A 21099-nucleotide genomic window follows, 5' to 3' on the forward strand; every position below is an offset into this window, starting at 1 on the left:
CCTCCCTCCCTCCCTCCAACTCCCTCCTTCTTTATTCCCTCCCTCCCTCCAACTCCCTCCTTCTTTATTCTCTCCCTCCCTTCAACTCCTTCCTCCTTCCAACTCCTCCCTCCCTCTTTTCTTTTCTTCTCCCCTTCCATCCCCTCCCTCCCTCCCTCCCTCCCTCCAAAGAGTCAAGATACCATGTTGTCATATGTGGTTTTGGGAAACCGGGACAGTATCACCTACGAGAGGCTAGATCGACTGTCACTTTCATCCGAGTGGAAAAGCAGAAAAACTCCTCAAATCTGACTGGAGGCTGTACAGCCAGAATGCGCCACACAAGCGTCACGCCGTAGACATGTAGGGAGAGCCGTGTCTGCGGCTTCCCCCAAGCTGCCTGAACTGGCATTTATGATTTCTCACCGAATCCTGCGTTTCAGACGCTAATCTGCTGTGTCACTAACAAGTTGTATCATTTGAACCTTGCAGAGGAAGGCATCAATCATGAGTGCAAGCTGTGTAACCAGATGTTTGACTCTCCAGCAAAGCTCCTGTGTCACCTGATTGAGCACAGCTTCGAGGGGATGGGAGGTACATTCAAATGCCCTGTTTGTTTTACAGGTAAGACAGCCGGTCCTAGACAAGTGCTTCGTGTGCATGGCTTGATCCAGAAATGACACACAGGGGAACGTTAAAATACAGTCATTCTTTCCATGCAAGCTAGAAGGGTGTGTGTGTGTGTGGTGTGTGGTGTGGGAGAGAAATCGTGGCATGAAATTAGAATATCCTTTTTTCAAACTAGAGATACCTGGAAGACGAGATCTCCTTCCCACCCTCGTGCTTTCCATTTTAGGTCATTCTTTTTTCCCATCATGGACTCAGATCCTTCAACATGGTTTCTAAATAAGTGGAGTAATTTACAGCAGGGCTTTTCAACCAGTGGTACGGGTACCACCTGTGGTACATTGGCACCTGGCAGGTGGTACGCGACCATCCTAGAAAAGTGGTAGCGGGGGAGGGGAATGAGCTGAACCGGTGGCAGCACCGCACAAGCCTGAATGAGAGATAGGGCTGTAGGGCTCAGTGAAAGCGCCAGGATCAGTGCCGCTTTCCAGCTGATCGGCGCTTCTTCGGGGCTGTCAGGGCTCAATGGAAGCGCCAGGGTCAGCGCCAGGCTCCAGCTGGAACTTGGCACTGATCCTGGCGCTTCTGCTGAGCCCAGAAGAAGCGCCGATCAGCTGGAATGTTGCAGCATCTCCAGGGTCTTGTGATTTACATTTAGATGCTTGGCAACTGATTCATATTTATGACGGTCACAGTGTCCCAAGGTCATATGAAGTGACCAAAACCTGCTACAACCACCCATCCGACGGGGGGGAATAAAAACCAAACACCCCCCCACCCAACCCCCGCTGCCAATCCCCAACAGAAATGCTCACAACAATGAAAACCTTGGACAGGAGGAAGAGCGCCGCTGGGTGCTGTCTTGCTTGGCTGTGGCTTGGGGGGCACTTTTTTCAGTGCCATTGTAACTTCGAACAGTCACTAAGTGAACTGTTGTAAGTCGAGGACTACCTGTACTTTATCACTTTTTTCCCTTTTTTGGGGGGGGTCATCAAGTTTTTGACACCTTGCTAAGCAACTGGTGGTACTCGGATGTTTCCATATCCTAAAAGTGGTACAATGGGTGAAAAGGTTGAAAAGCCCTGTGTGGAACAGAGATTGCCCTCAGTGTGGAAAACTTTCTTAGCTTGAATAGAGCCAGTTCTTCTCCAAATATCTTGGATGAAAAGCCCCTAATTCCCAGCGAGTGAGGGATGATTGCAGTATGGGGTGCCCTATCCAAACTTGAGACCTTATTTTTTAATGTACATGTCAGCGATGTCCATTTGATATACTACCTCAGGTTGCTGCCCAAGCCATAACAATCTGCTTAACACACAATGCTAAACCATCAACAGGCTACATAGAGTAAATTAGGAATTGTTACTAAGACACAAATATCTCATATGATGTTTTAGCATTGGTAAACTTGCTTATTTGTGGGTTTTTTTTTCCTAAAATTAAAAAAGATGGCCAGGTGCCATGGAACTGATTTTTTTTTTTTTACCTCTCCTTAGCTGCACTGAACTTTCTGTAGATTTTAATTTTACACTCTCGGGAAGAGGACATATATTTGGGTTGAATCCTCATCATAAAAGTCCCACTGAAATCAATATGAAAAAATGTGCAACCTGTAATTAAAACTCCATTGACTGACTTCCGCCATTATGTAAAGAGACACAATTGTTGGTTGTCCGTTGTTTTTTTGTTTTTTTTTGGCTGAGCACCATTATGCCTAATAATTTATCCAGTGGTTTTAGCGGTGGCCTTTTGTTTAGCATGTTCTGAATGAAAACAGCCAGTTGTGTCATGATCAATCAAACAAAGTTACGCAAACGCAAGATCCAATGTTATCAATGTGAATCTAAGTTATTTTGGCTCTGAACCTTAGTGCTTTATTTTTTAAAAAAAAAACAAGTTAAAAGAAAACCTATTTTGATCAGTTCACTGTAAAAAACAGGTGTGCTGAAGTCATGTTTATACCTGATCAAAGGTATAGACACCGTTCAAAGACAAGTGTCCTTGGTTATGATGGCCGTTTCTATATCTCTGACCTTGCTCTTGTTTTCTTTTTGTTGTTTTCTTTTCCCTTAGTTTTTGTACAGGCAAATAAATTGCAGCAACATATCTTTGCTGTCCATGGACAAGAGGACAAAATTTATGATTGTTCACAGTGTCCGCAGAAGTTCTTTTTCCAGACTGAACTTCAGGTATGCCTTTTGTTTTGTTCTCCTGAAAAGGATTGTGTACAAATTCCTTCTGTGATTATCTGTGAGAAATGAATTAATTGCAAGCGGGTATCAAGACAATCTCCCTCCATGTTCCTCTTCCCGCTCTCTGTTCCTGTAATAACAGGAAATTCTCTTCCCCTCCTTGAGTGCGAACTCAGAACCTTCTGAAACCAGGCGCCATAAATAAATAAGGCCCGACAAGTTTAATCACTCGCTGTGAGAATTTCTTTTGGCAGTGTGCACTGCAATGCAATGGAAGCACAATGTAAATAATTTCTTCCCCTTCTTTAATAATTTAAGGAAGGATTAGCATACAAAAACTCAACCATCATGTTCCCGTTCTTTCCTTTCTTCCTTCCGCTTCTCCTTCCCCATCCCTCTTGGAATTCAGGTTTTCTTTCAGGTGAAGCTACCGACACCACAAATGGTTCTTTACCCGAGCGTCTAAAATGCTATATATTCATATTATAGACTGGATATGGTTCAAAGCTCAGGAAGTCGGTTGTGACAGGATGAAGCCAGCGGCATAAAGACCCTTCCTTAAGGCCGCAATTCTAATCCTTCCTGTTGGGGATAAATTTAGGCAAATAGGAAATGCTGGAGAAAAAGCTTGCAAGGATCCCGAAACCAAAGCTGTAAACCTGGATGTCTTCGTGTGAGATTCCAAAGTTGTCTCTAAAGTCCTTGGATGGAACCAGTGGTGGGATTCAGCCAGTTCGCATCAGTTTGGCAGAACCGGTAGCTAATTTTTTGTTGCCCAGGCCCAGAATGGACTTCCAGAAGCGGCATCCACACAGAAAACCGGTTGTTCACATATTTGAATCCCACCACTGGATGGAACCCATAAAAAGTAGAAGGGGAGAGAGAGCCATCGTATTAACTGAAGTGAAGGAATTTAAGTGAACTACAAGTGAAATCAGATCAGTTTTAGTTTGAGTTCCAGCTCTTTCTCAACCGAACTTGACTTGCTTTTATGATAATAGTATCTGGGCCAGAAAAAGAAATCATGCATTCTTAATGTAAACTCAAAAAGATGGGTGGATGATGGGGTTGAGGAATTCCTTCTAGATCAAGGATGTTCAACCTTGGATAATTTTAAGGCTTGTGGGCTTTGGCTCCCAGATCCTAGGAGTTGATATCCACAGGTCTTAAAATTGCCAAGGTTGGACAGTCCTGCTCTAGAGATTCACAACATCAAGGGTGATGAATGCAATCCTTCTCTGTCTCATTCAGTGGTATCTGGAGAAGGGTGAAGCTACACAGAGGCATGCTCAAGGTTTCTCTTCACTTTGCATTAGTAAACCAGGTTAACCTGATGTCTTCCTAGCTCCCAGATTAACACACAGATTAGAATGCAGGATTTGGATGTTTTATCTCACCAGATTTTGCAGTGCAACCCAAGCTTCAGACGGTTAGGTATTTAAAAAAGCGAACTTTAGGAGAAAAGACCTTTGAGAAGTGAGACATTTTGCTTTTTTAAAAATGGAAAACATCTGGCAGATGTTTGCACATTGCAGTTAATTTGAAAATGGAGGCAAGATATATGAAATTAACATCGAAATGGACTGACCTACCGAAGACTGGCAATATCCATATGTATAAACTATTCTTCACCAACCTGGCAGTCGCCATATATGGCACCTTCCATATATGTTGGACTTCACAGCTAACAGCTATGACTGATTTGGAATTTTGGCGGTTACACTTTCAACACACCTGGGAACCGCCAGGTTGGACAAGACAACCAAGGCTTGTTTCTGCCAATTCACAGATGAGGTGGGAAGCCTGTGTCTCTCCCACTTTGGTCTACAGATTCAGTTTGTGTGATGGATTGTTAGGGGGAAAAATGGTTTTAGCAGAAACTGTTTATGTATGATGCTGCTGATCAGATCCCCCATCCTGAGTACCACACTAAGAAGGATTCAGACACATGGAAAGAGATTAAAAATAAAATAAAATAAGGAAATGAGAAGAATGAAAGGATTGGAAATTGAGGGAAGTGATGGAAGATTTAACTCTTCAAATACATAGAAAAAGTAGGGATCTTCAGCCCTTTAGGTCCAAAACCAAAAAGATACCTCAGAGCAGGGGTCTTCAAACTTGGCCCTTTTATGACTTGTGGACTTCAACTCCTCAGCGTGCCTGGCTGAGGAATTCTGGGAGTTGAGGTCCACAAGTCATAAAAGGGCCAAGTTTGAAGGCCCCTGCCTCAGAGCAAGAATGAGTCTGCATGGCACACCTGTCTGCACCTGTTTAAAGAGGCTGTGTGTTTTCCCAGGCTTGCATAGTAGGTAGACAATTAAGTCAAGAACAAGGCAAGATGAGAGCTTCAGGTTTGTCACTCTTTGGCACCTCCTTAATTGTGCAGTATCCTGGGATTGCACAGCTACTGTGGGAGCCTTGTAAAGGATACAGCTTCTTGAAGGAGGCATCAATCGGAGGATCATGTGCATCCATGCCTGTTTTGAGGACAGATTTTGGATTTGGATTTGAGGTTCTCCACATCCCTATCGGGGAGGGAGAGAGAGGGAGAGGGAGAGGGAGAGGGAGAGGGAGGGAGGGAGAGAGAGAGAGAGAGAGAGAGAGAGAGAGAGAGAGAGAGAGAGAGAGAGAGAGAGATTATGCCTGTTTTCTATCTCAAGATATGGAACTATGGGTAGAAGTTACAGAAAGGCAGATCCCAAATGAAATGAGAAATGCCTTAACATTAACAACAGGATAACCAATGACTGAGAGACATAGTAAGCTTCCCTTTGCTGGACAGCCACCTTTTTCTGGGGACCTTCAAACAAATCTTCTGCACCTTGCAAGGTGGTAGATTCTGTGGTCTAAACAGCCCCTGATATCTCCAGGATCTCACATGAACACTGCCTACGTGGCCACCAGATAGATCTGCAGATATGATGTAACAAATATGGGTTTAAGAAAGGAGAATGTGTGTGGCTCAGACTTGAAATGAGAGGTCCTTGGTGCTCTCTGAGCTGGATGGTTTGGGTTGATCTAACCCATATCCCAAAAGTGCTTTTTCAGGAGGCAACTGGACTTTCTTGTTTTTTCTTTCAAGACGTTTAGCTTGGACAGGATGGTGGGGAATGGAAGGATTTATATTCCTTGCAGACTGCTGGTCATTTGCCTTCTTTTAGAGAGTCGTTGGGACCATTTGGAGCTTTACCTGTGTCCTCAGGGTGACCTGAGTGGTGCAAATGGGTGTGGAGCATTCTTGGCTGCAGGATGTTTTCTGCCCTGGGTCCCTTCACGGTTGAAGACGGGCGCAGGCTGTTGGGGATGAGTCTGCGTTGTCTCCATCTCAAACCGAAGGGCAAATGGTTCCTGTAGTCTTCAACGTTTTCTGGAAATCTGTACATCTTCCCACACCTTTCAAAAGGTGTTCATCCCAAAGTGCATAGCTAAATGTCTATGGTCATCCAGTTCATGGTTGCCCCAAAAGTGATTTTTTTCAAAAGGCAACTGGACTTCCTTCAAAGAAAAAAAACCCCCAATAAAGTCCAGTTGCCTCTTGAAAAAGCACCTTTGGGAGAACCACGACCTGGATGACTGAGGATCTCCATAGACATCTAACCCAAACGACCCGGTTACATTCTTTTTCCTTCTGCAGGTCTGCGAGTTCTGTGTTCCCGGAGGTTATATTTTGAGTGGGATTATTATTTTTGTTGTTGTTTTAATCTTGCCTCACCATTTCACAGCAGGGGTGTCAGTGACAGCTGCAGTTTGGGTTCCCCTGATGCTCTTAAATACCTGAGGCCAGCCTTTGGCATAAAAACTCCGGGCACTCCCTCTTGGATGCCTGCACCCTCCTGCTCCAGCAATCTGTGGCTGAACAGATGTGATTTTGGCTGTCTGCAAAAGGAGATATATTTTTTTTCTCCCAAAGAGTAGATCCTAGATTAGTTGCTACTAAAATAGCCTCCACAGGGCAAGAATTGACCTTCAGCAAGGTGCTTACTTGGAGGTGAATAAGTATTCCATTTTTTCCAAATGGCTCTATTCCTTCCGGTGTTGCCTCCTTCCTAAATTCCAACGTTTTGTGTATTATTATTTTTTTAAAAAAAGAGATCACCCCAAACGTTCTCTTTCTTGGCACTGCTCACTCTTTGTATGTTAATAGGCTTTAAAATTCTTCCCCGATATCACTCCAGCTTCCTATCGGCCTCTTGGCTTGAGAAGCTATAAAACGCGATGCGCTTAAACTTTGCCAACAATGGCTGGGTGTGTGCATATGTGTATTTTTTTTTCCTTCTTCTCCTCCTCCTCCAATTCCCAGGCTGCTGCCTCTTCTCTCCTGCTGTCAGGCGTAGAAAGGGAGGGTTGATCTTTTCACTTTGTTGATTTTTGCCTTCATTCTGCCTCTCAGGGATTCTGTTCATTCACCTTGTGCCGCCAATCTCATTTGCATCAGTTACAAAAGTTTTAACTGTACCTTGTTAATATTTGAATAATGGTTGGCAGATATTTTTTTTTCTTGGTTCAGCTTGGTTTCTGTGCCGTTTAACATCCTGGGTTCAAAAACAAAACAACAACAACAACAACAGTCAATCACTTTATTGCAGTCCTTAATCGGGCACAGATAAAAATCAAGACTGTGGTTCAGAAAGGATGGTTTATTTTTTTTTATCCTTGTTCCTTTTTTGTTTTGCCTTGCCGTAGGGGTCACAAATAATTTTTTTTATCAAACCCATGCTTTGAAGGCAAAAGTGCTTTATTACAAGACCAGTCATTCCGACTTGGAAAGGGACTTGCCTCCGAGCATAGGATTGTGTAAATAGATGAAAATAGCTATTGCTAGAGCAAGGGACGAACAGTGGAACCTGTGGTACTCTCTGAGCTTGGCGGTTTGCTTGCAGAAATGCCATTGCAGGTTGTCCTCAACTTACAATGGTTTGTTTAGTGACCATTCAAAATTATAATGAATTGTACAATTACAACGAGTTGTCCAATTTTCAATTTTCAATCGCACAACTGGAAGAAGTGACTTCTGACCGTTTTTCACACTTGTGACCATCCCCATGGACGTGTGAACAAAAAGTCAAACCCTTGGCAACTGACTCATATTTATGATAATAATTAAGTTGGGAGGGACCTTGGAGGTCATCTAGTCCAACCCCCTGCTCAGGCAGGAAGCCCTATACCATTTCAGACAAATGGCTGTCCAATCTCTTCTTAAAAACCTTCCAGTGTTGGAGCATTCACCGCTTCTGGAGGTAGGTTGTTAATTGTTCTACCTGTCGGGAAATTTCTCCTTAGTTCTAGGTTGCTTCTCTCCTTTGTTAGTTTCCATCCATGGCTTCTTGTCCTGCCTTCAGGCGCTTTGGAGAATAGCTTGACTCCCTCTTCTTTGTGGCAGCCCCTGAGATACTGGAACACTGCTATCATGATGGTTGCAGTGTCCTGGGAGGGGGGTGTCATGTGATCCCCTTTTGCGACGTTCGGACAAGCAAAGTCAATGGGGGAGCCAGATTCACTGAACAACTGTGTTCCTAACTTAACAACTGCAGTGATTCACTTAATGTCTATGGCAAGAAAGGTCATAAAATGGGGCCAAATTCACTTAATAAACATCTCACTTTGCAACAGAAATTTTGGATCCCTGTGGTCATCGGTCAAGGACTTATCGGGAATCCCTATTTTAACATTGTCCCCCACCTCAATATAATACTTTGTGAAGCAGTTAACAGATACAGGCGTTTATGGAAGCTAAATGTTACCTCCTGGATGTTAATAAAAGATGAGGCATTAGAAGGAAGCCGATGATGGTTAGATATATTTTGCAGCTCTAGGATGAGATTTAATGAGGACTTAAAATAGCTGAAATAGGATAAATTTCTGCTAAGCAAATAATTTGCTATACTTCATGGAAGCGTACTTATCCACGAGTAGAAAGATTTTACTATCACTAATTCTAGATTACATTTAATGACTATGGGAACAAGTTGGCTCTTGAGTTAATTTTAAAGGGAATCTGAAAGAAGAGGGGGAAAAAGCCCTCTACTTTTGTATAAAAGAAGAATTGATCCTTCATCAGTTAGCTGTAAAATTCTTTCAATCATCTCCTTACAGCTGCTTAATTTGCTGGTGGGATAGGATTCATAGGAAACCACTAAAAAGAGGATTTCTGCCTGTTTTCTCAGAAATAAGTCCCATTTTCATCAATGGATTTGCTCTTAAGTAAATAATTGGAGGCTCAATTTAGTGGCCAGACTGACAAAAACCATAAGGAAGAAAATAAGGAAGAATCTGGTCTAATGCATATTGAGCAAGTATTGATTGCAAATAGGAAATAGTTCCATTTCTGTAACCTTTATAACTTCATCCCTTTCTTCTCAATAAACCTTGTTCAAAAAAACCCAAGAATCATGTATGGAAAAGGAATTACTTTGGTTTCTAAGCAGAGGCCAAGCCCTTCAACAGATCCTACACTCAAATGATGCTGGGATCATAGAACAGCTGTTGAATCCTTATTGACCATGATTCTTGGCTAATAGAACTGTGACCTAAACCCACCTGGAAAGTAGTCACTTGGCCAGTTACAATAGAAGATTTGGTCATCTGTTATGACTGCCTTCACTGAATATTGAAGTCCTTCACCTGAGGATTGTTTCCCATAATAGTATTGCTTCTAATATAAAAAGCAGCATTAGAACCAGGATGTTTTCATGTAATGAAAATTAAACAGGGTTTAACACACTTGCTCTTTAATTCTGTATTTTCTAATGTGTTAAAAATTACAGTTCAGTCACAACTTTGGGAGATTCTTTTAGGATTGTACATTACCCAAACCTTGGGTGAACTACACATAACTCTGGATCTCAGGTTATGTACCGCTGTATTAAGTGATCTGCTAGGGCAGGAGTCGGCAACCTTAAAACACTCAAAGAGCCACTTGGATCTGTTTCCCAGAGAAAAGAAAACACTGGGAGCCGCAAAACTTGCTGCTGCTTCCTGCAAAGACACAGCAAAGGCAGGAGCCCCACCCAATAAGTTTGTCAGCTTATCTGAGAACAGCGTGAGGCCACTCTCTTTTTTACACACACACACACACACACACACACACACACACACACACACACAGAGAGAGAGAGAGAGAGAGAGAGAGAGAGAGAGGGAAGGAGAGAGAAGGAGAGGGGAGGGAAGGGAAGGGAAGTGCAAGTGCCTCTCTCTGTCTCTGTCTCTCTCTCTGCACAGCGGAGGAGGCTGTGAGCCGCAGGAAAAGGCTCTATGCGGCTCCGGAGCTGCGGGTTGCTGACCCGTGTGCTAGGGGAAGTGACAGTTAACTAGGTTCCACAATGAAACTATAATCAAGCAACTGTGCATACAACTTATTATGAATTGCTGTTTGCCCCATAGGGAATCCCCCAGCTATGTAAGCAAACAGTGGGTTTGTCTGTCTTGGACTGTCAAACAGTTTTCTCCTTGAGAATGAGAAGTGTTTATTATAAAATACAGTGTACTGTTTATCCTGTAGTTATAATCTTCTCGGAGCCTTTGTTAATTTTCTGATTGAGTCAAAGTGATAAAGCTGGTATATTCTCAGCAAGGAACAGAGCACCAGGCCAATATTTGCTGGCTTGGAAGCTAAGCCTGGTTGGGCCTGATTAATACTTTTGTGGAAGATTTCTAGGAAATTCTAGGATTAGAGCAACACTTGGAATTCAAGAAAAATACTGCAAACAGCTATGACTGTTTTGATATTGTTGCTGATTTCCAGAAAACCTCAGTCAGACGAGCCCTTGAAGGCAAACTCAGAGGGCTCATGCTCATCTTGAACAAAACTTTACTTTTCATATTTGGAAATATGCATGATGGTTTCATTAGAAAATGGCTATCGTCATGATGGATGGATGGATGGAAGAGAAGAAATGATTTCATTTCAACTTTTATTTTAAATTCAACAGTTCCCCCAAATGAGTTAAAACTATCAAGTTTAGAAGCTGACAACCTGTAGAACTTTTTTCTTTTCTTCTGCTTATATTAAAAGTAGACTTGGAGTTTCCATGCTACATCCCCTGGGATGGATGGATGGATGGATGGATGGATGATATAGAGATGGATCTTTTTCTGACACAGCAGCTGGGATGTAAGACCATCCTCCCCAGTTAGATCTTCCTGGCTCCTTCAGCTTCTTTCAACTTAGCTTGTTGAAGGCATTTTGGCTTATCCAACCGATACAGACAATACATATTTTTTTTTATGGAATGAGATCTGCTTCTCAATAGGCAATGTTGTGTTTGCCTTTCACAGGGTTGCTATTTTTATGTTAGTTATTTTTGTAGTTCTGCTGTTGGGTATGATTATTTTTTAAAATAGATTATGAAGGCTATAGGTTATAATCCAGAACTGCACTTGCTTGTGGCTCTTGTCAAGGGTTGGGGGCAGTCTTCCTATGTTTTTCCTGTTGAGTTCCCAATCTATTCACCTTGTTGCACAGAATTCAATCCTTGCAGAATAAACGAGCCTCTGTATATCTATTTTGGTTTTATTTTTTGGCAATAAGATTTTTTTTTTTAAAAAAAAAAAAGGAAAAAAAATATTTTTAAAAAAGATTACCGCTTCTGGTAGCACCTTTTTCTTACCAAAATAATGTTCGATTAAAGGCTATAAGCTGTTGTGATCTACAACTCACAAAAGCACATCTGCCTTTTTAATAACATTTGCTGGTTTATAAGGGATTTCTCTTTTAAAGCTACATTTGATTGTCATATCAATATAGATTCTAATGAGATTCCTGGTATATCACTCATCCCCCCCCCCAATCTGGAAAATTCCAAGTGAGCCTTCAACTGCTAGACATTTGCACAGCCCACACCTTTTGCCTACATGTTTCAGTAATTTTAGACATTGTTGTCATATTTTAGTGATTTGCAGCCTTTGAGAAAATTCAAATCCAAGGGAAGAGTAAGCTGAGACAGTCTCTTGCAAACAGACAGCGCTTGGAGTCTTTAATCAAAAGGGTGGGCCCAGACTTTCTTAATTATCTGAAAACTGCGTTAAGCAAATTATGAATGAGTGTGGCGAAATTTGCAAAGATGTGATAGGAGAGCTTTTAGAGTAGACTATGAACCTCTTTCCCCCACCCCACTGTTTTGTGGTGAGCCATCACCTAACCACCGCAATATTTGTCTTTAAAAGATTAGTTCCTACTGTTTGCTTGCATGCTGCTAATCATACCGCTTCTTTTGAAATGACTGCAACCACGGAAAAGTAACTCAAGGGATGGAACAGCCAAAGGATGGCTCAGGTAAGGAGGAAGGTGTTTTCCTCCTTAGGAAGAAGGAAATGGCTTCCTTCCTCCTTACCTGAGCCATCTCTTCCCTAGCCCAGGTGTTTTCTTGTTTGATGGTTTGTGGGAGGCAGTAAATTCAGTCTTTATTCAGGGTTGGAGGGATGTCGAACCACCAAATTGTTGGAGCCTTCTCTAAAGAGCCATCCAAAATAGCATATTATGGGGAATGTTTATTTATTTTATTAAGATATTTGTATTCCCCCTCCTCTCGTTATTATTTTTATAACTAACTCGAGGCTGCAAACACATCCGAAACATTTTCCACCTCCATTTTTCCCCACAAGAACAATCCTATGAGGTCGGTTGAGCTGAGAGAGAGAGAGAGAGAGAGAGAGAGAGAGAGAGAGAGAGAGAGAGAGAGAGAGAGAGAGAGAGAGAGAGAGAGAGAGAGTAGCTGGCCCAAAGTTACCCAACTGGCTTTCATGACTAAGGTGGGACTAGAACTCCCAGTCTCTTGGTGATTGGGCCAAAGTCACCCAGCTGGTTTTCACACCTAAGGTGGGACTAGAACTCACATCTCCTGGTGATTGGCCCTAAGTTACCCAGCCAGCTTTCATGGTTAATGTAGGATTAGATCTCCCAGTCTCCTGGTGATTGGCCCTCGGTCACCCAGCCAGCTTTTAAGGCTAAGGTGGAACTAGAATTCACCATCTCCTGGTGATTGGCCCTAAGTCACCAATCCAGCTTTCATGGCTAAGGTGGAACTAGAATTCACCATCTCCTGGTGATTGGCCCTCAGTCACCCAGCTGGCTTTCACACCTAAGGTGAGACTTGAACATCCATTCTCTTGTTTTCTAGCCTGGTACTTTAGCCACTCTTCTCCAGAAAAAGATATAAGAGAATTTGGAGTCACCCCTGAAAAACATAGAGATTTTTTTTTGTACCTAGGGTTCTGCTTTGGTTTTATGAAGTATTACTTTTCTAGGGACCATACTGTAGTTTCAGGTTTCATATATCCAAATGCAGAAGTCAGTGCTCTAATATACTGAGCCAACTGAATCACTGAAAATTGTGGCCCAATTCTGGTGTCACAGTTCCGAGGCTCCATTTATTTGCACAAAAGCAAGCAAAAACTCCCTCCTAATTCCAAATGGTGTAAAATAGCAGCTTGTTCATTAGTATAATTTGTGTTGTAGTTTACAATTTGTGCTTGGCTTAGAAATTGCACCTCAAGAGATGGCTTGTGTTTGTTTTTTTGGAGAGAAACCACACAACTTGTTCTCAATTGGATGGAAAGCATTAATTCCATACATAATTTCTGGAAGGCTCCATAAGCAAGCAAGATCCCTGGTTTCTGTTTCAGTTGCCATTAAAACCCATCTCCAATTTTTCTATAAAGGAAGGATTCCCTCAGATCCATTATCGTTTAATTTATTTTTTTTAAAAAAAACCAAAAACCCGAACATACGTCATTTTGCTCTTAGAAGGAGATAAGAATTGGTGTAACCATTTTTTTTTTTTAGATGATTCTTACAAAGAGGCTTGGAGCATTTTATTTAATTTTTAATTATTATTAGTTATAAAGCTAATAAATTACAAGGAAAATAAAATCTCTTCCAACCCTTTTGCTGAGTCTCAGTCAGGCACCATCAGATAATTATAACTAACATTAATTAAAAATTTACATTGCTCTAGGCATTTAACTTTCACTTCTAGTATGTTTTTGGCTGCAAATTCTTCATATGTTAGAAAGCATTCTGCTTCTCTAGAATTTTCAACGCCTTTGGAGAATATTTGAATGGTTTATAAACCCGTCCTTTCATTGTAGCTCCTTACCCAGAGTGGGGTGTAGAAGGGTCAAAGGGCTACTATAGAAGGAAGGGTTTTTTTAAAGGTTCCCCCCCTTCCCAGTCTGTATGATTAATTGTTCAATTCACTTTTTTAAACCTCTGCACATATCAGTTTTTGAATTTAGCTTAGAGAGTTGAACCGATACCCAACTTTGTAAATAAACCACTCAAAATTAGACTGCAAAATAGCGCAGAAAAGAACCTCCATTGTGAAAAAAATGGGTTTACTTAATAACCCGCAGCATTTGCTTAATAACTGGCATAAAAAGAATTCATAAAATTGGGTCAGTTTGCATGATGACCCACTTAAGAACCAGCACAATTTACAATCGTAATTCCAGGCTTATTTGTATCGTCATAAAGTGAGGACTACTTGTCTCCCATGGGCTCTTTTCCTGTGATCTGCATTAAAAAAAAAAAAAGAATTGTTGAGCTTTTAGACGATCAGAAGAGTTAAAGATAGCCCTTGATGGCTCTTATCTCGATGACTTTGGCTGATCTTTGGAAACAGCTGAAAGAGCATCCCAAAAATTAGGCAGGGAGTCCTCAGCTTACGACCACAATCTTGAGACATTTGTTAAGTGAGTTTGGCCCCATTTTACTTCCTTCTCTTGCCAGAATTGTTAAGTGACTTTCTGCAGTTGTTAAGTAAGTAACACGGTTGTTAAGTGGCTTCCCCATTGACTTTGTGTGTCAGAAGGATGCAAAATGACCCCAGGACACTGCAAACATCATAAATATGAACCGGTTGCCAAGTGTTTGAATTTTGATCAAGTGACCGTGGGGATACTGCAACGGACATAAGTATAAAAATGGTCGTAAGTCACTCTTTTTCAGCGCTGTTGTAACTTTGAACAGTCACTAAATGAGCTGTTGTAAGTCAAGGACTACGTGTAGTTGTAAAAAAAAAAATCAATTTTCAGGGAAATAACGCCTTTCCACAAGTTGCTCCCTCTACCAGGATAACCTATTTGCTTGGCGTGCCACTGATGGAGCTATTCTGATTTAGAAATAGATACTTACATGTCTAAAATTATTTTAAAAATGTGAATCCCGGGTATATTCATAATAGAAAAAAACTACTAAAAACGTTGATCTCCGAGACAAAAAACAAGCTAGAACAACAGCACTGCATGTGGGGGATACACCTAAGCGAGACAGTGGGGAGAATAGTCAGGCGGCGATGTCAAATGACCGGGATCCGCAAGACGAACCGTTCTAGGTGGGCGGGGCATGTGGGGAGAGGCAGAGCAGTAAAATTCAAATGGATGTTAGCACAGCAGAAACAAGATTGATGCAGCCAATTGTAGGTATGCAGGGGATGAACAGACCTATGATATGCTCATTGTCTAAATCTTAAGCTTCCCAAAGACTATAAGGATGAGCATTCCCAGATCCTGGCTTATATTTTGACAACGTCAGCAGCTGCTGACAAAAGCTTAGTTCTTAATAAAAGTTTTAGTCTCGGAGATCAACGCTTTTAGTAGTTTTTTTCTATTATGCTTACATGTCCATACATCGTTTGGAATTCTATCAGATCCTAGCAGAAAGAGGGCGGGTGTGGCAGAAGAAAACCAGGTGGAAATCACAGATTAAATTGTGGAAACGTGCCCAAATACGTGCGCTGGAGTGCATGGGTTTTCCAACCCAGCAGAGCTGGCATCAGGAGGGCCTCGCAACCCAAAAGAGAAACGGGAAAGAGACAAGAATGGAGAGCCAACTTGCAGGATTGCCCATTGAAACCTATTGCTGGTTGGCATTTTATGCCTCCAGGGCAAAGGTCCAAACAACTTTGATGCAGGCACCTTGCCATCCCAGCAGATGGGCAGGCACGGACGCTGCCAACAGACAATGTGCAGCTCCTTGTCATAAACGTCCAAATGTCTGGCCCGAGCTGCAGAGCCTCCAGACGCAGTGGCACAGACACAGCTCGCTCTTCCTGCAAATCCTACCGTGGAGGTGTGCGATAAAAATGTACACGCTGGGGAATGTGTTCTCGTCGAGAGTCCGGTTCATCCCTTTTCTGACGATGGGTGTATTTAACACGGAGAAGAAAAAATCAAGCCTTCGCGAAGAGAAAGCTGCTTGGATGCACGCATGCAATTCAAAAAAACACGTGGAGAAAGTCTACGGAGGTTCTCAGTCATCCAAGACCTTGGTTGTCCCCAAAGTGCATTTTTGAAAGGCAACTGGACCTTCTTTGTTTTTGTTTGAAGACGTTTCGCTTCTCATCCAAGAAGCTGCTTTGGTTCTGACTGAATGGTGGAGAATGGAAGGATTTATATTCCCTGCAGGCATCTGGTCATTAGTACTCTTTCTGAGAGTTGTTGAGGCCAGTTGGAAGCTATCTACATTAAGACTGAACAGCCCTCTCTCAGCAGAGGGGGAGGGATACGCCACCACTTATTCTCCTGTTTACAACACAGTCTTTTCAGCAGTTCCAACAAGGCTCCACACCCATTTGCACTATTAAGTTGACCCCAAGGGCACAGATAAGCCTCCAAGTGACTTCAGTGGTTCTCAGAGAGAGTGCTAATGACCAGATGACTGAGCCCCAAATTTCTGTTGTTAAGTGAGATGGTTGTTAAGTGAATCTTGCCCCCATTTTACGCCCTTTCTTGCCACAGTTGTTATGTGAATAATTGCAGTTGTTAAATTAGTAACATGGTTAAGTGAATCTGGCTTCCCCATTGACTTGGCTTGTCAGAAGTTCGCAAAAGGGGATCACGTGACTCCGGGACACTGCAACCGTCATGGCAGTTGCCAAGAACTTTGACCACATGATCGTGGGGATGCTGCGACAGTTGTAAGTGTGAAAAACCGTTGTAAGGGTGAAAAACTTTTCTAAGTCAATTTTTCGGTGCTCTTGTAACTTCAAATGGTCACCAAATGAGGACTTCTTGTACCACAGCTATATTTGCAAAGAAGAACTGATATGATATAGTTGTAGATCTCTTCCATCTCACCCAATAGGCTGATTGCAATCATTCCAGAAGCTGTTGTAGATGAGGCCACATGGATGTCCATTTTTGCTCAACCATGAAGATCAAAATGGGTTTGAGGTGGCCCCAATTTTAACCGGCGAGGAAGGAACATCTTATTTCAAAACTTCCAATCTTTACGATTCAAGGACCATGGTGAACTTTAAAGGACCGCCTTCATAATTGTTTTATTCTGAGTTCTTTCGTTACAGATTTTTTTTTAAAAAAATTGAACCTTAAAGTGTCCTTCAGAGGGGGTGAAATTGCTCTCGGGTCCTATTAAGGTTAAGATCCCAAGACACTTCTCTTTCTCTGCATTTAATTGGTTTGCAGAATAGCTGAACCATCTTGCTGATAGCCATCAGCAAGATGTTAGTTAATAACATCATTTGGACAATAGCCATAAAAATCAGCATAAATATAGTTCGATACGGGATATCTAATTTCAAAACAGCAAGGCGAATCAGCGTAGGACAGGAACTAAAAGCCTTGGCCTGCTATTTCAAAACTCCTGAGTTCAAGTCTCATCTTGGGAAATCTTCTGTTTTCAGTTCTTCCATTGACATTATTATGGGATGAGCAATACTCAACTGCCTGACAATTGTTGCAAAGCAGCAGTTTGTTCTCTTGCATGGCTCTTGGTGATCTCGTGACACAATTTGCAAATTTCAAATTATTGCTTTTAACTGTAGGTTAAAGTTACCAGTGGTCCTTCAACTAATTAGGAACTTCCTGGAGTTAAAAAAAAAAAAACCGCAACCGGCTGAAAATAGAAATTTGCAACGTTTCAGTTTTAAAGGAAAATGGAGCTGTGTATCCAAAGTATGTAAGTGATAAAAACAAACAAGATTTGGCATCTCCATTTTAAAAAAAAAGATTCATAGAGGGGTGATTGAAAAGATATCTGGAAAGACCATAGAAATTCACTGCTCCTGATCCAAATAGAAAACACCAGTGTCCCGGGATCGTGTGATCCCCTTTTGCGACCTTCAAACAAGCCAAGTCAATGGGGGAAGCCATTTTCACTTAACACCCAGGTTGCTAACTTAACAAGTGCAGTGATTCCCTTAACAACGGTGGCAAGAAAGGTTGTAAAATGAGGCAAAACTCATTTAACAAATATCTTGCTGAGCAACAGAAATTTTAGACTCAGTTGCGGTCATTAAGTCGAGGACAGCCTGTAGATGAGTCAAAAATTCACTTCTGATGTCCTTAAAAGAGCTCAAGTGAATAGTTTCCTTTTATTCTGCCCTGATGGCTAAAACAGCCACTGTTAGTCCTTGATTTACAATTGGTAAAAAAACATACCTTACGGTGGGATGGCTCAACAACTGGAGCATTTGCTTAACCACTGCCACCCCAAAAAAATAATAATGTAAAAATTGGGTCACTCAAACGATGACCTGCTTAACAACCGGCATAACCTCCCACCATGACCCCAAGTTGATTTACGGTCCTATGTCGAGACCAGTGTTAGCTCCTAGAGCAGCCAAAGTAGGTTGCTTGTCCAGACAAACCATCTATGCTTGACTGTTTTCCTAGGAACTGCGTCTCATCATTAAATATAATAGGTCTCAGCTGCAGTTTTCATCACTGAAGCATGCACACAATTCATCACAGCAAATTAGGTATGTCTTCATAAACTTACCTTTCTGCTTTCTTGGGCTGGCACTTTGAGAGAACAGAAACTTAACATGTATGAGAGATATTTTATCTACACACACACACACACACACACACATATACACACAGGCACGTTTTTGTTTTGCTGAACAAAGATTCATGAATATATATATATATATAAAATATAGAGCATCCCACATTCCCTTTTCCTTGCGTCTTGCAAAACTAGCTATGGAGATCCCAAGACACATTCATTATTTATCTATTTTAGTGAGTTTCTTGTCTGCAGTAAAAGATGGAGATGTTCACTTCGACATCTCTCTTTGTGCCAGCAGCTCAGGTAGAAGTTAAGCACATTTTATTTTTAAGGAAAACCTATAACTCATTTTTTTTGAAGATCTTTCTTAGAATTAAAACTGACTTTGGGGGAAGGGAAGGGTTCGTTCCCTTTTTTTAGGGGGCCTTTTTTTTTTTTTTTTTTTTAGGAAGGGAGAATAGCAATCTTCCCTTTGGCTAATTTCACTGGGAAATAATGTTCCCTAAACAGTTTTTTAAAAAGTGACAGAAGAACTGGAACCGAGTCTAAGATATGAATGCTCCCGTACGTGAAGAATGCTTTTTGTCACCACGTAAACAAAAACCAGCAGTTCAGAACTTTGGTGTTTGTCACAGTAACTGCTCCTTGGTTGATTCTTGCCCTTCCTCGGCTTATTAGAACATGGTTAATCCAGTAATGAATAACTTCTGAGTTTACTCAGAGGGCAGGATAAGAAGTAATCAGTGAATCTGTTAAATAGATCCAACCTAGAAGTAAGGAGTAATTTTCTGATAGTGAGAACAATCAATCAGTGGAATAGCTTGCCTCTTGGAGTTGTGAGTGCTCCATCACTGGAGGTTTTAAGGAAGATACTAGATGACCATTTGACCAAGATGCTTTAAGGTCTCCTGCTTTGAACAGGAAGTTGACCAGAAGACTTTCAAGGTCCCTACCAGCCCTGTGATTTTGTGTTCATGTCAGCTATCTGAGTGTAAAAAGTGTGCTCGGTGTATTCAAAGCCTGAAATATGTTCTCTATTAATGTCCTACTCTTTTGTCAAAAAGTCCCTGAGAAGAACTGTTCCTGGCCATCAGAAGCAACTGGAAATGTGAAGGAATCTTATATCTGGATGTCAAAACAACAGAGAGGAAGAGAGTGGACCTATTTTTAGACAGAAAAAAATCTGTGCCTCTTTTGTTTGACTGGCTTTCATGGAAAAGTGAAATTCCATCCTCCCCGTATCAAACAAATCAAACTTTTACTATTTATTTATTTATTGTTCGAATTTATATCCCGCCCTTCTCCTTGCGGACTCAGGGCGGCTGACAATCAATTAAAAACACCAATAACATCACAAAATTTAAAATTAATTAAAATGAAATATTTAACTTGTCTAATTTAAAATATAATTAAAAACCCCTCTAAAAACCCCTCTTAAAAATTACCCTAGGCCAGTCCCGCNGTCTCGAAGGTATCCTGGTCTACAGGATAGGTACTACAGCCTTTGGGCCAGAAAGCACAACAATCAAGTAGACCTGTAATTATGGATAGTCAGCCGTATCTCTTTGGGAAGCCGGCCCTTCCATTTAAGGACTTATTCCTATTATCCTTTTTTTTTTTTTTTGCACAAATGTGGCATTTTGCAGACCCTTGGCTCTGTGATTTGAGCAGCCCGTGGTGGCTTGAATCTTTCCTGCCATATAAAGAGTTCTCTTTCTTTTGTAAAATGTTCCCTTTGCTTAATGCTGCGTTTTACAGAGAGGATTGGTCATTAAACAGCCTCCTTCCAAAAGGGAGGGGGGAAAAGGTGGAATTCAGTCAGATTGGCCCAAATCTGAACCGGTTTCATCTCTTGTCATTCAGATGTGAGAGACAGGCAGTGTTTGCTTCCCAGGTTGCTCTTTGCGAGGCTGTCAAGGCAGCGAAATCAAGCTCTGGTTTTTCACAACGCTCGGTTCTCAAAGCAAGGCTGCAAGCCGTGGTACATTGGCTGTTGGTTCTCTCTACAGCAGACGTGATTAAAGGAAGCCCATGCTGGCCTTTGAAATCAGCCTTCTCTTCCTTCGTTCTGATGGACGTAGCGGCAACCGAAATCTCTGGAGGGCAGAAACCAGAACTCAGAGAGGGTCAGGCAGAACAAAAGTAAAGGGCATTAACTTAAAAATAAAGGGAGAAGCCAAAGGCTTGTTTAAAAAATATAGGTATCAGAGGGGAAAAGATGCTACCGACGTTCACTTACAGACCGTGCTGACTTTAATATCTCATCAATCGGTCGAACGGATTCACAGAGAACTTTATTTATCCTCATTTGATTTAAAGTTCAGGGTCGATCACATTGTAATCATAGTTATCCCAGCTATTCTCCAAAGCGCCTGAAGGCAGGACAAGAAGCAACGGATGGAAACTAATCAAGGAGAGAAGCAACCTAGAACTAAGGAGAAACTTCCTGACAGTGAGAACAATTAACCAGTGGAACAACCTGCCTCCAGAAGCGGTGAATGCTCCAACACTGGAAGTTTTTAAGAAGAGACTGGACAGCCATTTGTCCGAAAT

At 41.7% G+C, this 21099-nt stretch overlaps 1 protein-coding gene across 2 annotated transcripts in view; it reads left to right on the top strand.

Annotated features, from left to right (window-relative positions):
- Window positions 1-21099, top strand: part of ZNF423 (zinc finger protein 423) — a 131987-nt gene that overhangs the window by 95744 nt on the left and 15144 nt on the right. For both annotated transcript variants that reach the window (XM_015818990.2, XM_015818981.2), the window contains 2 exons: window positions 472-603; window positions 2680-2795. In XM_015818990.2, coding sequence (XP_015674476.1) covers window positions 472-603; window positions 2680-2795 — 248 coding nt within the window. The remainder of the gene's footprint in view (window positions 1-471; window positions 604-2679; window positions 2796-21099) is intronic.

This window comes from Protobothrops mucrosquamatus, unplaced genomic scaffold (assembly GCF_001527695.2).
Source record: "Protobothrops mucrosquamatus isolate PMUCROS unplaced genomic scaffold, P.Mucros_1.0 scaffold_144, whole genome shotgun sequence".
Classification (NCBI taxonomy): domain Eukaryota; kingdom Metazoa; phylum Chordata; class Lepidosauria; order Squamata; family Viperidae; genus Protobothrops; species Protobothrops mucrosquamatus.